The 15664-nt window shown below is 41.5% G+C and overlaps 1 protein-coding gene across 2 annotated transcripts in view; it reads left to right on the forward strand.

The window, feature by feature from the left end:
- ZMYM2 (zinc finger MYM-type containing 2) overlaps positions 1-11847 on the forward strand; it is a 150345-nt gene extending 138498 nt beyond the window's left edge. For both annotated transcript variants that reach the window (XM_077483994.1, XM_077483996.1), the window contains exons 21-23: positions 5122-5361; positions 5440-5560; positions 10866-11847. In XM_077483994.1, coding sequence (XP_077340120.1) covers positions 5122-5361; positions 5440-5560; positions 10866-11058 — 554 coding nt within the window. In that variant the 3' untranslated portion in view covers positions 11059-11847. The remainder of the gene's footprint in view (positions 1-5121; positions 5362-5439; positions 5561-10865) is intronic.
- Positions 11848-15664: the final 3817 nt, after the last annotated feature.

Consider the following 15664-nt stretch of genomic DNA (forward strand, 5'->3'; position numbering starts at 1 on the left):
CAATCCCGAAACGCATTACCTCTTTTGAGGAGAGTTTCCTGAAGAAATGGACATCTCCAATTGTTGACCCCCCCCCCCCGTATCCAGGTTATATAAGGTAACCGTAATTCCGGTGTAAGGGACCCCTGCTTTCAAGGATCCTGCCGACAGGAGTGCTGAGGTGATTGCCCGGTCCATGTTTACGGCGTTGGGGTCAGCATTGTGGCCAGTGTTGGCCACGGCCCTAGTGTCAGACGCTTACTGAATGGGCTAAATTGTTGCAACGTGTGTTGGAGAAGCAGCAGGCTTCCCTGGTCTGCATGGAGCTGGCGGACCAGTTGGTGCAGGGCCTTAAGTATGTCTGTGCGGCCTTAGATACGGTCCCCTTGCTCTCTAAAGCCTCAGTATCGGCAGTAGTGCTACGTCGCATGATTTGGCTGAAATTCTGGTCTGTGGACCAGGCATCTAAGAAAGAACTGGTGGACTTGCCCTTCCAGAGAGAGGCTATTTGGAGCCTCGCTGGATGACATTAAGAATGTTACTGGGGGTACGTTGCTCCCACAGTCCAAAAAAGGTAAAGAGCCACGCCGTAGACAAGCGCCCTCTTTTTCCGCTCAGAAGCTGATTTCTCCATCCGCTCGGGTCGGCAGGTAAGCGTTCCCAGTCCGACAAGGTGCCCACTGAGGGACAAAAGAGTCCCTGGTTTCGCAAGCCGAACAAGCCTCAGAGTAAATCTGTTACTGCATGAAGGTTTGCCCCCACCCGACTCCACCCGAGACTTGAGTTTGCAGCTTGGTGGACCTCCCTACTTTCCGACCAGTGGATCTGCAAACTGGTTTCATCAGGATACAAGATAGTTTTTCTTTTCCCTCCAAACTTCATCTTCTGGTTTGTCGTGAAGCCCTGTTCGAGCAGTACAAGACTTGCTGCTGCGTGGGGTGATAGTACCTGTATTGACGTCAGAAAGGTTTCAGGGATTCTACTCCAATCTGTAGTCCCAAAAAAGGAAGGGGTCCGTCTGGTCTCAGATCTCAAGGCACTCAACAGCTTTGTGAAAGTACAAAGGTTCAGGATGGTATCAGTTCACTCAGTGGTCGCTGCACTCCATCAGTGGGATTTTCTGGCATCCCTGGACATCAAGGACGCATACTATGCATCAAGCATCGGAGGTTTCTTTGATTTGCAGTTGGGGACTAGAACTACCAGTTTGTAGCTCTCCCTTTTGGCCTGGCATTAGCACCAAGGGTTTTCCCTAAGGTGCTAGCCCCAATTTTGGCTTTGCGAAGGCAACGATGGATTGCAATTGTGGGTTACCTGGACGACCTCCTTCTGAGAGCAGCTTCTGCCTTGGAATTAAGGGAGGATGTGGCAATCGCCATGCAATCTCTTTGGGAGTTTGGTTGGGTACTGAACCTACAGAAGTTGGTGCGGACTCAACGCCTGGAGTACCTGGGCTTGCTTCTGGACTCCTCAGAGGCGAGAGTATTTCTCCCTTCAGACAAGCTGCAGACTCTTTAAGATTGCGGTGAAGTTGTTGGTGTCCCGCGGGTGGTCATCGCTGCATTTTTGCATGCGAGTCCTGGGTCTCATGGTAGCCACCTTCGAGGCGCTACCGCATGCTTAATTCCACACTCGAGTCTTGCAAAAGGAGATCCTGTCCAAATGGGACAAATCTCCGTTGTCCCTGGATTGTCAAATTCGGGTGAGCCAGCTAGTCAGGGATTCCCTTTTCTGGTGGCTGAGGTCGCCGGCCCTTCGGTCCGGGAAGCCGTTCCTTCCTCTTCATGGGACGGTGATCACAACGGATGCCAGCCTGACCAGTTGGGGGGAAGTTTGGGGCGTACAGTCTGCTCGGGGTCACTAGACGCAGGAAGAATCCCGCCTGCCGATCAATGTGCTGGAACCTCGGGCGATCAGGCGATGCCTCTCCACATGGTCACAGAGGATGCAGGGGCATCTGGTCAGGATCCAGTCGGACAACGCCACAACGGTGGCGTATGTCAACCATCAAAGAGGAACAAGGAGCTCGGCTGCAGCACTGTGCCGTGTACATTCCAGGCGTAGAATACTGGCAAGCAGACTACCTATGTCGTCAGATGCTGGAACAAGTGGAATGGTCGCTACATCCAGATGTATTTCGGCTCCTTTGCCTAAGATGAGGCACACCAGATGTGGATCTCCTATCTTGACTCAATCGGAAGGTACAGAGGTTTCTGGCCAGGTCAAAAGATCCCTGGGGGAACGTGGCAGATGCGTTGGTGGCTCCATTGGGGCATTATCGGCTGATTTATGCCTCTTCTCCCCTATTCCCTACCCCCCCCCCCCCCAACTCAAACTTCTACCACGTCTGCTTCGCAGAGTGGAGGCTGAGGGGATTCCAGTAAATCTGATTGCCCCAGTTTGGCCTCGGCGTCCGTGGTACGCCGACATAGTACGAATGGTGGTGGATGTTCCTTGGTGGCTATCGATGCAGGAGGACCTTCTGTCGCAAGGTCCAATACTTCATCCTGCTTTACCGTCATTGGCTTTAACGGCATGGTTGTTGAAAGCCAGATGCTAAGGGGCCAAGATCTGTCTTATTCGGTAATCTCCACTATGCTGAGGGCACGGAAGTCATCTCTGAAGATTTGTCATCATACGTGGAAGGCCTACATTTCCATGTGTGAGGAGATGGGGTGGCGTCTGCGCACATACTCGGTTTCAAGGATCCTGCTATTTTTGCAGCGAAGGGTGGATAAGAAACTTGCCTTAAGCATCATTAAGGGTGAGATATCAGCTTTGGCTGTCTTTTTTTTCAGTGATCCTTGGCGACTCATTCATTGGCGAGTTCGTTTGTTTAGGGGGTTCTACATATGGCCCCTCCGGTTCGACCACTCCCTGGGATTTGAATCTGGTGCTCTTGGTGCTTCATAAGCCGCCATTTGAAAACATTAGGGAGATCCCCTTATTGACGCTCTCTCAGAAAGTAGTCTTTCTAGTGGCTATTACATCTGCCAGGAGGGTTTGAGTTGGCGGCCTTGTCATCAAGTCTCCCTACTTGGTCCTCCACAATAAGACGGTGCTGTGCCTGCGACCTTCGTTTCTTCCAAAGGTTGTTTCATTTAAATGAGGACATTGTGCTTCCATCCTTATGTCCTCGGCCGTCACACACAAGAGATTGCTTTGCATTCCTTAGATGTGGTCCGGGCTCTGCGGGTGTATCTGTCTGCTACGGCTCCTTTTCGGAGGTCGGACTCGCTGTTTGTATCAGTGGCTGGTCCGAAGAATGACTGGCGGTCTCGTTGTCTACCATTTCTTGGTGGATCAGACAGATTGTGGTTCAGGCTTATGCCATGAGGGGGTGGGCCACATTCTACCAGGGCAATTGGTGCCTCTTGGGCTTTCCGGCATCAAGCGTCTGTTTCTCAGGTGTGTAAGGCGCCGACCTCGTTGTCCGTTCACACTTTAACAAAATTTTACAAGGTTGATGTTTTTGATGAACTGAGCTGCCAGATGCAGTGTGAGGGGTTATAGCCAGTAGGACTGCCCCCTGGGCGGTACTGAGCAGTTTTTTCTGTTTTTAACATGTTCTGCCTAGTCTTCTCATAAAGGGGCGATATAACCCTATGGTCAAGCAGAAGATGCTGTGTCCGTCAATGAACTTCAGAGAAAAGGATTTTACGGTGAGTACAAAAATCCTATTTTTCATAATCTATTAGTTGGTTGATTATTGCTTAATCAAATCATTAGTTAATAACTTTAAAAAAAAAGTGTGGTGCATAATTTTAGTTAATATGTAAAGTTTAAAAAAAAAGGGCAATTTATTATTAAATATCTCTATGCCAGTGGTAAATATAAATAACCAGCTATATGGTCAGGGAGCAAAATATCGAATCCACTCTGAGAATAACAGAGGAGATATACTATATATACTGTTAGAGGGGAGATGTACAGTATATACTATTAGAGGAGATCTACTGTTTATACTATTTAAAGGGTTATTTAAAAAACACAATATCTTCCTTCATTGTCCAATTTTTGGGCAGATTAAAAAACTTTCTGCAAAAACGCATTACATGCTTTCCTCCAGCTTCTCCATTGAAGTATATTGAACCTAAAAAGCACCATTTTGCGTTAAAAAATTAAAAAAAAATAAAGTTCCTGACCCTTTTCCAAATACGCAGCGGCTGAAAAAAAGCATAGATGTGGGCGTGTAGGAAACCATGTAAATTGTAGTGCGTTTCTGCAAACTCACCAAAAACGCATAGATGTGAACTAGGTCTAAGACATTTAGTAACGTAATCGGGGGGGGGGGGGGGGGGGGTTAAAATTAGCCCGTTATAGTACACAAAAAGGAAATCACTACTGTAAAGGGGTTCATTTTTTTTACTTTAAAACTGTGAAAGTAATATTTATAGGAGAGATTATTTGCTCTTTTTACTATAAAGGGCTCATCGATCGATTAGTTGTTTCAGCCCTAGATTTGTTCCACATGCAAACATTTTAGCTTTCCCCCCCAATAATGACCTGTAGTCCACTTACACTATTTTTAAAATATTTTTTTTTAATCCAATAAACTCTTTGGTAAGAAAAAAGGGTATACAGTGAGTAAGATCAACACGGTAAGCTCTTGTAAGAGGCAGTACAATTGTCTTGCGCAAATGTATACATTAGAGAAACATAAAGACATGGTAATGCAAAGTCATACGTAGCTTGAAGAAATATAATGAATTCAAGAAAGGTGTCCACAAACAATATACCATAAGAGTGTATAAACATGGGTGAGGAAAACCTTATGCAGACTGGTGATGCTCATTCAGTTACTGGTTCATCTTCCAAAGAGGTAGATGCCAGGTCTAGCCAGGGATTTATGGCATTTAGCCGGGAAATTTATATGCATGTAGGGTTAAGATCAACAGCCCTCATCCATTTCCTAAGTGTTGGTGCGGGCCCCTGGAGTCAGTTTCTTGCTATCAGTAGTCTAGCAGTGAATGGTGTTTTCTGTATAAAAAAAAAAGTGATGTCTATTCTCTTCCTGGTCTGGGAGACTTGCATTATTTTTAAAGTCTTTTTATACTATAAAGCCTACTTCTTGTATGTCAGGTGAAACCATCTCTTATGTTTAGTGTTAATGTGTGTTTGTTTTTTTTTTGCCTTTTTAAGGTTCGATGTTCTCCAGAGTTGAAGAAGACTATTTGTGGCAAACAAACCAGCTTGGAACCCATTCTGCAGTGACTCTCCTATTCACCCTTTGCTACTTCAATACTAAGTATTTTAATCTGAGGACCATAGATCAGCACTTAAGACTTTCTTTTGGTACAATCTTAAAACAGTGGAAAGGAAATCCCTTAACACAAGAAAGAAAAGCTTGCCTCCAGTACCAAGTGTCTTCATTATGTGAAGGTGAGTGTAATTTAAAAATTGCTGTATGTGTGTACTTTTATAACACATATTGCATTAAAAGCCATTTTTCTTTTAAAGATAAAGTTAGCTCTGGAAAAAGGAAACATGAGGATGATGAACCAGTTTTTGAACAGATTGAAAACACAGCTGACCCATCTCGTTGTCCTGTGAAAATCTTTGAATACTATCTTTCTAAAAGGTAATGTAAAAGTAAAGGTGAACCTTTTTTAAATCAGAGTAGGGAAGGGGTAAGTCGTCCATTGACAGCTTGATGTTGATCAAAATTTACCTAAAGGCAAAACATATTTTTTCTTTTGTTTTTGAATAGAGGTGGAGATGGATTAAAAAACCTGTCAGGTTTTTATTGCTATCTCTGTCCTTATTGGGGTGTTGGGGAGATTCTCCCTCTTTGTCCTGGTGACTATAATATTATGGATCAAAATGAAAGACCATCCCAAATTTTGAGCTGTCACCAGAATGGGTAAAGAGGGGGGAAGTTTCTATTGGCATTAGTTCTGGTGGTGTGAGATTTCCCTCACTTTCTCTTCCTTTTGTGGCTGTGGGACAGGATATGAGGAAATCTACCCAATGATTAGATTTTTGCCTACAAATATTGGAAGCACCAAGGCAAACAGTTCTGTGCCCCTAAATGGTTTGTGGCACTTTATACTTTTGCAGAGGGTTTTGTCACTAAATGGTCTACTTTGGCTGGCTGGATGCTAGCCAGGTTTTGTCTCGGGTATCCCTTTTCCTCTATTCAGATCCCTACTCTTATTGGTCAGGGTAGGAACAGTGTAAGAAGGCAACAACATCATTTAAAGTAGAAGTTCACCTTTAGTAACATGTTACACACATAGGGTGTAACAGGTCTCTGCATAAATATTCACACCCACCAGGCAAAATCTTTCCTGTCCTGGGCAGAAATTCATGTTCTAGTCTTCTCCACGGTGCACATTCCTGAGGTGGAGAACTGGCAGGCAGACTTGCAGTAGATGTCCAGCGAGAAACATCAGCTCTCCATCAGAAGCTGTTTTCAGACATAAAAATAAGCAGTTTAACCACTTAAGGACCAGGCCTCTTTTTCGGACTTGGTGTTTCCATGTTTAAAACAGTTTTTTTTGCTAGAAAATTACTTAGAACCCCCAAACATTTTATATTGTTTTTTTTCTAACACCCTAGAGAATAAAATGGCGGTCATTGAAATACTTTTTTTCACACCGTATTTGCGCAGCGGTCTTAGAAGCGCACTTTTTTTGGAAAAAATTCACTTTCTTGAATAAAAAAATAAGACGGCAGTAAAATTAGCCCAATTTTTTTTTATACTGTGAAAGATAATGGTATGCCGAGTAAATTGATACCCAACATGTCACGCTTCAAAATTGCACCCGCTCGTGGAATGGCGTCAAACTTTTAGCCTCAAAAATCTCCATAAGCAACATTTAAAAAAATTCGACAGGTTGCATTTTTTGCGTTACAGAGGAGGTCTAGGGCTAGAATTATTGCTCTCACTCTACCGATCGCGGCGATACCTCACATATGTGGTTTGACCACCGTTTTCATATGCGGGCGCTACTCACGTATGCGCTCGCTTCTGTGCGCAAGCTCGTCGTAACGGGGTGTTTTTAAAAAAAAAAATTTTTTTTTCTTATTTATTTTAATTTATTTTATTTATTTTTACACTTTTTAAAAAAAATAAATAAAATGGATCACTTTTATTCCTATTACAAGGGATGTAAACATCCCTTGTAATAGAAAAAAGCATGACAGGTCCTCTTAAATATGAGATCTGGGGTCAAAAGGTCCTCAGATCTCATATTTGGGCTAAAATGCAACAAAAAAAAAAAAAAAAGAAAATCTGACATTTAAAAAAAAATATATACCTTTAAGAGGTATGGGCGGAAGTGACGTTTTGACGTCGCTTCCGCCCTCCTATGGTATAGAGACGAGTGGGGGCCATCTTAGCCTCACTTGTCTCTATGCCCAGCAGACGGAAGGACCCGATCGCCTCCGCCGCTACCGACGGCTCCGGTAAGCGGCGGAAGGTGTGGGAGGGCGGCGGGAGGGGGGGTGGCACCTCTCCCGCCGCCGATAGCGGTGATCTCGCGGCGAATCCGCCGCGGAGACCACCGTTATCGTACAGCCGACCGCCGCCTGAAGAGATGGATATCTCGGTTGTGGCAGCAGCTGCTGCCGTTACCGAGATATCCCTCTTCAAAAATAGGACGTACATCGTCGTGCGGCGGTCGGCAAGTGGTTAAAAAAAGAGGTTTGGTTGTACCCCAGCATAATCGAACTCGCCCGTTAGGATGTTGTCCCTAAAACCAAAATACAGAACCACTTCAAGCAACTATGTACAATAGAAAGGTCATACGCACACAGGTTAAATAACCTGACATCTGCATTATAGCTAGTAATAATTTTATTAGTATAAAAAGATTAAGTACAGTAAATTGTTAAAAAATCCACAATCCTCCACCATATTAAAAATGACAGTGTTGTCTGTACCACTTACACCAAAGCTGAGAGCTGTATTCACTCTGTCACATTTTGATCACCAATCACAATTTTAAAGAATGACATTGATTCCTTGATTACTGTAAAGAGATTATCTTTCTGTAGATCATCATTGTATCAGTAATTCTTAAAAGTGATTAATGGGGCGATCCCTCAAAATATGCACAGTGCACTTGGGGGTATGGCACCATTTCCTTTTTTCTCTTTGATATTACAAAGTCCACTTTGGTACAGCAGTCCCGTGCACTTAGTAAGCCTGGTGGTATAGAGTTGGTTGATCAAACTGATCTCCAGGCAACTGCAGTACCTGTGTTTGTATTGTTCATCCCCAACTGATTGCACCATCTATTCAATCCATACATATATGATTATGCTTTTAGTGTGTAAGAGCAGAAGCTGCACCAATAGCAGGAATTCAAACAAGACAGACACTGCAAGCCAGCAAGTTCATGAAGTAAATAAAACGCAGCTCATCGCGCAGTTTTTATGCTGTATTTAGGAATTCTAAGCAGGTTTAAGTAGTGTTAGTTACACAGGACCGTACAACACCTCCCTCTCGCCACCTTCAGGTTATTACCACTGTCACATCTGGATCATATGTCAGACGTGGATCTGTTAGCTTCTTAACTTAACAATAAACTGAGCAGATTTGTTTCTGGGACACAGCAGGACAGATACCCTGATGGTGCTGTAGGATCAGTATACCCTTTTTATTGCTTTTGCTCCCTGAAACTCCTGAAATCACATCTACTTCGAAGTATCAAAGGCATTCCAGTCAGTCATAGCCTCAGAGTATGGTGCGCCTGTCTCGTATAATTGGCCAGATCTGTTCTCTAAAGGACTGATCTTCCACCTTGTTTCTCGTTCTCTTCGTTTGATGGTGTAGCTACTGAAAGCCATGAATTGAGAGACGGCATGTTTCAGTTTGTTATCCCGACCATGCTTAAAGATCGTAAATCTATTTCCCACAACATAGAAAACGAATTTTCACTGATGTAATCACTTTTGGTTGGCCCTGTTTTTCCTTTCCTCAATTAGGGTTAGAACAACAATTCGCCCTTAGAATCGTCAAAGGTCATATGTTTACGTTGGATGGTCTTTTCCAACATTCTCTTGATCATCTTTCACTGCTTTGTATTATGCAAGGGGAAGAGGCTACACTCCAAGCATGGAATTTAAATCTAGTATTGTCTGTGTTAAACCGCTGTTTGCCTCAGATGCTACTCTTGGCTGAAAAGTCCTGCAACCAGCTGTTAAACACCCCTGCTTTCTATTTTTTTTTTCTTGTTCATGCATGTGTTTTTTGTTCTGCCTGCTCCTCTGAATTGCTTTTGGACATCCCTAGGTTGCTTAGTTATCATCAATTTGTGTCCTTTTAATAGACCATATATAAAATAGGATTGTTGTGCTTGCTTTAAAAGAAGTTTTGTTATTTGCTCTATGGACTGCTTACTAAAACTTAACAAGTGGGAGGGGTTATAGCTCCTGAGCTGAAACTGCCTAGCAGGGACACATACAGACATATATACCTGGCAGAGGTTTTAACCCTGAACACATTCCAAAACTAAAAAAAAAATGCCAGTATATAATCATTAGGATTTAAGACCTGCACCTACAAATCTGCTGAATATGATGAAGGGAAGAGGGTGCTGACAGTACAGCATTCCATTTGACAAGAAGTTTGGTTGCTTGTAAGAGGTTGGACATCTTAGGTAGCCTGCACAGAAATATTTCTCAGTTTTCGATAAGAAACTTGATGTTACCACTCTACCATACAAGATGATGCAGTGCACTGGCTTTTCTAACCAATAAAGTGTTGTGGATTGCTGAGTGGGCCTGACCGACTTGTATATGAATAAAGAGTAGATTATGATTATGACCCCAAGGGTGCGCTAAATGATAGTAGAAGGCATTTGCAGACATTTATCCATTTCTTCTGCCAATATTTGGTGTTTTTTTTTTAAAGTTTATTTTGGGGTCCAATAATTTCCCAATGCCATTAGGAAATCTATAATAATTTATCAGGGGCAGCACAGTGGCAAGTGGTTAGCACTTGCACCTAACAGCACTAGGATTGTTGGTTTGAATCCCAACCACGAGCCTGCATGTTCTCTGTGCCTGTGTGGGTTTCCTCTGGGTACGCAGAGTTCCTCCCACACTCCAAAGACATGTTTGTAAGTTAATTGGCTCCTGTTTAAATTGGCCCCAGTATGTGTATGTATGAATGTGAGTTAAGGACCTTGGATTGTAAGCTTTTTGAGGGCAGGGACTGATGTGAATGTTCAATATGTATGTAAAGCGCTGTAAATACCACACCCATATGTACACTAGTGGCAGTTTTGGGAATAAGCTGGGTGGGATATGCACCCAAAACTGTTGTTCAAATAATACTGAATTTTGTCAGTTGGAGCTGGGGGATGCATTGCAGGGTGTGCCTGATTATGCTTTTCCAGGAAAATCAGGACTCTGCTTATGTTGCTATTGTTCAGGGGGTTATGGCTTATGTTCTGGTAATACGTTAGGTAGCTGTCCCTACCCCCTTTTCTTTTTTTTTTTCTTTTTTTTTTTTTCTTTTTTTTTTTGGGCAGTTGGCGTGTTTGGGAACTGCCATCTCAATGCAAATTTTGAACAGCTCAGTCATTGGAGTTTCAGTAAAGCAGTTTGAAGAGCAATGTTGTGATGACGTAAACTGGGTGAAAAACACAGCAATAATAGATGTGAAATGACTATAGTATTTTCTTCAAGGAACAGCTGCATTTTCTTTCTGAAGTTTCTCATGCAACGTGTCCAGTACACAGGCTTTTGCATCTGAGGTGCTTTGCTTTACCATACAGGTCCTGTAAATGCAAAAGCAGCTTGAATCAACTCCTTGAGCAGTTAAAAAGCAAATCAAAGCATCTGATAGCACACAGCATTTAGATTTTTCTGAAGTGCATATATGCAAGCCCTAAATTTTCTAACCAATTTAATTTTCTGTCTTTCTGTTGTAGCCCATCAAATCTTGACCAGAGAATGGATTTATTTTACTTGAATCCAGAAAGCTCCTCTACTTCCGAATCCCTTCTGTGGTTCACATCCTCTTCCCTGGATCAAAACACTTTGGAAAACATGCTTATACGGGTTTTACTAGTCAAGGATATTTATGACAAAAGCAGTTATGAACTGGACGACGACACAGACTAAAAATTGCAAGTCACTAAAGCAGTCCCGAAAAAGGAAATAGCATTAGATAGCCAAGCTGCTAGAGTGAATTACTGAGAACTAAGAGTAAAAACATTTCATGTTTACTCCCCATGTATTTTATGAGTTTTGTAGCAGTGTACCCAATTTGGGTATTATAATGTAAATATCTGTGTGACATTTGCATTTTCCTTGTAGTGAGTTTTAGGAGACATAACAAACACACAACTCATTTTTTTTTTTATTATTTATTTGAACTTAGGGATGTTTGTAACTTTTTACATGACCAGATCTGAATGAGAATGTGCCATGTATACTTGCTTTATCTCCATATTGCACAATTCTGCTGTTGCAAAAGCTTTCTGTAAAAAATAAAAGAAGGTTTTACCCAGGTTCCTAAATTCAATAACTGTATTCGTAGCAGTACTGCGTTTTCCATAACACTGTTTTCATTTTTAAATTCTGATGTAAACTAATAGGGAATTGTTTTTATTTTTAGTTTGGTGGAACCCCCCTCCCCCCCCCCCCTATTGGATTATGTAGACAACAAAATCCACACCTGTACCAAAAATTAGACTCTTGAAAAATGCTGTCAATATTTGTGTACTGTAACGTGAATGAATTGTGATTATTATTTTTTTCTTCCTTTTTTTTTATTTTTTTTTCTTGTTTTTTTTTTTGTTTTGTTTTTCCTCAAGCCCCACCCTTTCCATTCTGATTAAAACATTACCATGTATTTTCTTTATTTGTGATTCTTATGCTTCCACCCAACAAATAAAACTTCTTAACTTGTCTGCTTAGCCTAAAAATATAAGAAATCCAACTTTTTCTGGAAAGCACGTATAAGCTATTGTTTTATTTTGGTATTCACTTCTAACATGTTTTTTTTTTTTGGCAGAAATATGTTTTTATTAATTAAAATGTCATCTTGCAAATCTTACTTTTTCCCGTTATGGTTGATATGAGCATCTTATGTAAAATATGTACATCTATGTATATTATTTTATCTGTTTTAAGAACTGCTCCCAAAGCTGGGAATTATATTTTGGCAGATGGTCAGGACAGTTAAATGACACCCTGACAGATCATGTCACCTTAGAGCAAATTAGGAGTATGGGAGCTGCAATTTCTGACTTGTATTTGAATGTAAAGGCTCTGGCATCCTTAGGGCCTCTGTGGGCTTTTTTTTGTGTCGAAACTGCTTTACTGCATTAAAATCTATGTGAATGGAAAAGCAGTTTGAAGGTGGCCAAATGCAAATGAATATTGAATGATCTCAGAAGAATCTCAATGCTGATGTCAAAAGTAAACTTGGTATAGGCCCAAAGCCCTTTAAAAACAGGCATTAAACTATTAACTAAAGATGAAACTTTTTTCTTTTTTTTGATGATGGAGAGGGATTAGAACACCTGTCAGACTTTTTTTTTTTTTTTTTTTTTTTTTTTATTGCTATGTCATTTTCTATTTAACCTGTTTATCTTCATCACTGAGAGTGATAGTGAAATAACATTCACAATTTTGGGTTGTCATCGGTACAGGAGTAGAGGGGAAGTTTCCAATGAGGATACTAGTTCTAGGGGACAATGAAGGATTCCCCCACTTTGGAAGGATTTCCTCTCACTTCCGGTTTGGCTATGAAACAGAAAGTAAAGGGAATCTCCCTAATGGGATACAGATGGCTAAAGGAAAAAAAGGGGTTCTAACCATCACTTATATCAAAAATAAGTTATGCAAGAGTCATTGACCTGAACAGGTACGTTGATATTTGGTATCCTGGTACATGACATATACATACTTGTTCCAGGTCAGTGGCTCACCAAATAGTGAAGCAAGAGTAAGGAGCAGAGGCAGAATTCAAATATCTGTACTAATTCCTTTGTACACTGCTGAATCTACCCATTCATTTGGAACAGTAATTTTAGATTTATAGTCCACCTACCCCTCCCAGCTAAAACAAAAGCAAGTTTTTTTTTTGTGGAGAACATTTCTGTGTGATGCTGACTTTTTGTCTGCATGGTATTTAATCACTTCAATGCCTATTCTGGCACTTCTCTCCTACATATAAAAATCATCCTTTTTTTTTTTTTTGCTAGAAAATTACTCAAAACCCCCAAACATTATATATGTTTTTTTAGCAGACACCCTAGGGAATAAAATGGCGGTCATTGCAACCTTTTATCTTGCAATGGTGGTCATTGCAACCTTTTATCTTGCACGGTATTTGTGCAATCATTTCATTTTTCAAACTCCTTTTTTTTTTTTTTTTGGAAATGAATTTTTTGAATGGCGTTTACATATTTGGGCGGGGCTTACATGTGCGTTCGCTTCTGAGCATGGGCATCCGGGGATGGGCATTTTACTTTTTTTTATTATTATTTATTTATTTTATTTTTATTTTTTTCTTCTTTTTATTTAAGCACTTTTTTTTGTTTTTTTGTTTTATTTATTTTAGCACTTTTATTCCTATTTATTCCACTTTTATTCCTATTGCAAGGAATGTAAACATCCCTTGTAATAGGAATGGTGTGTGACAGGTCCTCTTTATGGAGAGATGCGGGGTCAATAAGACCCCACATCTCTCCTCCAGGCTGGAAAGCATGAGATCGGGGAAAAAAATTCACTGATTTCATGCTGACAGCTGCGATCGCGGCTTTGTTTATTCCCAGGAACCCGGACGTGACGTGATAGCGTTGTGCCTGGGCCTCCGATGCTCGTCATCCTGCAGCTGACAATTCTTTCTCCGATCGCCCGATTGCATGGGAGTGCCTGGAGAAGCACCGGATAGTGGCGGGAGAGGACATCCCTATAAGAGAACGATCAAGCGCTGGAACTGCCGCTATGATCGTTCTTATAGTGCACAGAATCGCCGGCCGGAAAGCATATCTGAATGATGCCTGTAGCTGCAGGCATCATTCAGATGTTCCCACTCAATGTCAAGGGTGTCATATGACACCCTTAGTATTGAAGTGGTTAAGGGAGTGTGGTACCAGCTAGAGTGGAGGAGAAATTCCACTTTGTCACGTGGGGTTGATTTACTAAAATTGAAGAGTGCAAAAATCAAGTGCAGCTGTGCATAGAAACCAATTGGCTTCCACTTTCTTTTTTTTTTTTTTTGTCAAAGCTTAATTGAACTTGCTGTAGTTAGATGCTGATTGGCTACCATGTGCAGCTGCATCAGATTTTGCACTCTCCAGTTTTAGTAACCCACCCCACTTATGTTGCTTTTATGCTTATTCAAAAAAAAATCTCAAGCCCTGTTTAAAAAAAAAAAAAAAAGTAGGGAACGTTGACAACCCTTTTTGGGTTTGTATTGCTGTCTTATGTCTACCTTGGTAACATAAACATTTGTCCAATGTTTTTTGAGTTGTCTCCAGAACAAAAGCAGAGGAGAAATCTTCCAATGGAGACGCTTTTCCTTGTAACAGCTGTCTGAGAGGTAATTCTCTACTATATTCAGAATTTTGTATGCATTTGAAAATTCACAAAAGCATAATGCATGCATGATTTTCATTAAAGCAGTTGTATACCCACACATGTAAAAAGAAAAAAAAGAGAAAACCCTGTAAGGCATAATGAGCTAGTATGCACCGCATACTAGTTCATTATGAAATGCTTACCTTAGATCGAGGTCCCCATATTGCAGCCCTGTCCACGGCGAGAGAGCTGACGTTTTGTCCTCAGTGTTTCTTATGGGATGTGAGTGGCCGGAGCTGCGATTTGCGTTGCTCCCATGCATCAGTGTCTGCCGGACCTTCAGCCGGGCATTCACAGCGTATGCACCGCTGTTGTCAGCAGCTGCATGCAAAGTGAATATCTCCTACAGGATTAGGAGATATTCATTTTACCTGCAAGTAAGCCTTATTATAGGGGTATACTAAAATAAGTGTATACAACCGCTTTAATGTACATTATATGGTCTTTAAAAAAAAAAAAAACAACCAACCATATTTACTGCTCAGATCTGCTGCATTTACCCCATGTATGCTTGTATTGTAGATTTTGTTTGCTGTCTTTTTCATGCAAGTCATTTCACAAAGGCAATCTCATGGGTTCTTGCTCCTAAAACACTGCTACCTTCAGGCTAGAAGGTGTCTGAGCAGAACAGAAAATGTACTCACTTCCGGTGGAGATGAAAATGATTTGTGGGAAGTAGAGGCTTTCAATAGTTCAATGTTCATTTATTGTGGAATAAAAAGTATGGCTTGATCATTTTTAAGAAAAGTATTTTGCCAAAAACAGCGAATGCATATAAAACTACTTATGTGACCACGTAATTGTTATTTGACCATGTAAATTGATGCTAAAATGACTTGCTTGGCTGTCTATACAGTTTAAAATGCAAGGTTTACCTGATGGGTTTACCCCCTCTTTGTTTCCTTGCAAAGGTAAAGCATAATGGGCTACTATGTATCGCATAGTAGTCCATTATGTGTTACTTACTTGACACAGGAGCCAGCGATGTCACCACTGTTCTCTTCCACGGAGCGTCCATCTTTCTGGGCATCGTGGCTCCGGTGCTGTGATTAGCCGGAGCCGCGATGACATCACTCGTGCGCATGTGCACAGGAGCCGCCACCAAAGGCATATCGCCGTTGGCGACAGCATGCCC

The sequence above is a fragment of the Lithobates pipiens genome, unplaced genomic scaffold (genome assembly GCF_037356315.1).
Source record: "Lithobates pipiens isolate NorthernLeopardFrog02 unplaced genomic scaffold, aLitPip1_a1.2 Scaffold_16, whole genome shotgun sequence".
Classification (NCBI taxonomy): Eukaryota; Metazoa; Chordata; class Amphibia; order Anura; family Ranidae; genus Lithobates; species Lithobates pipiens.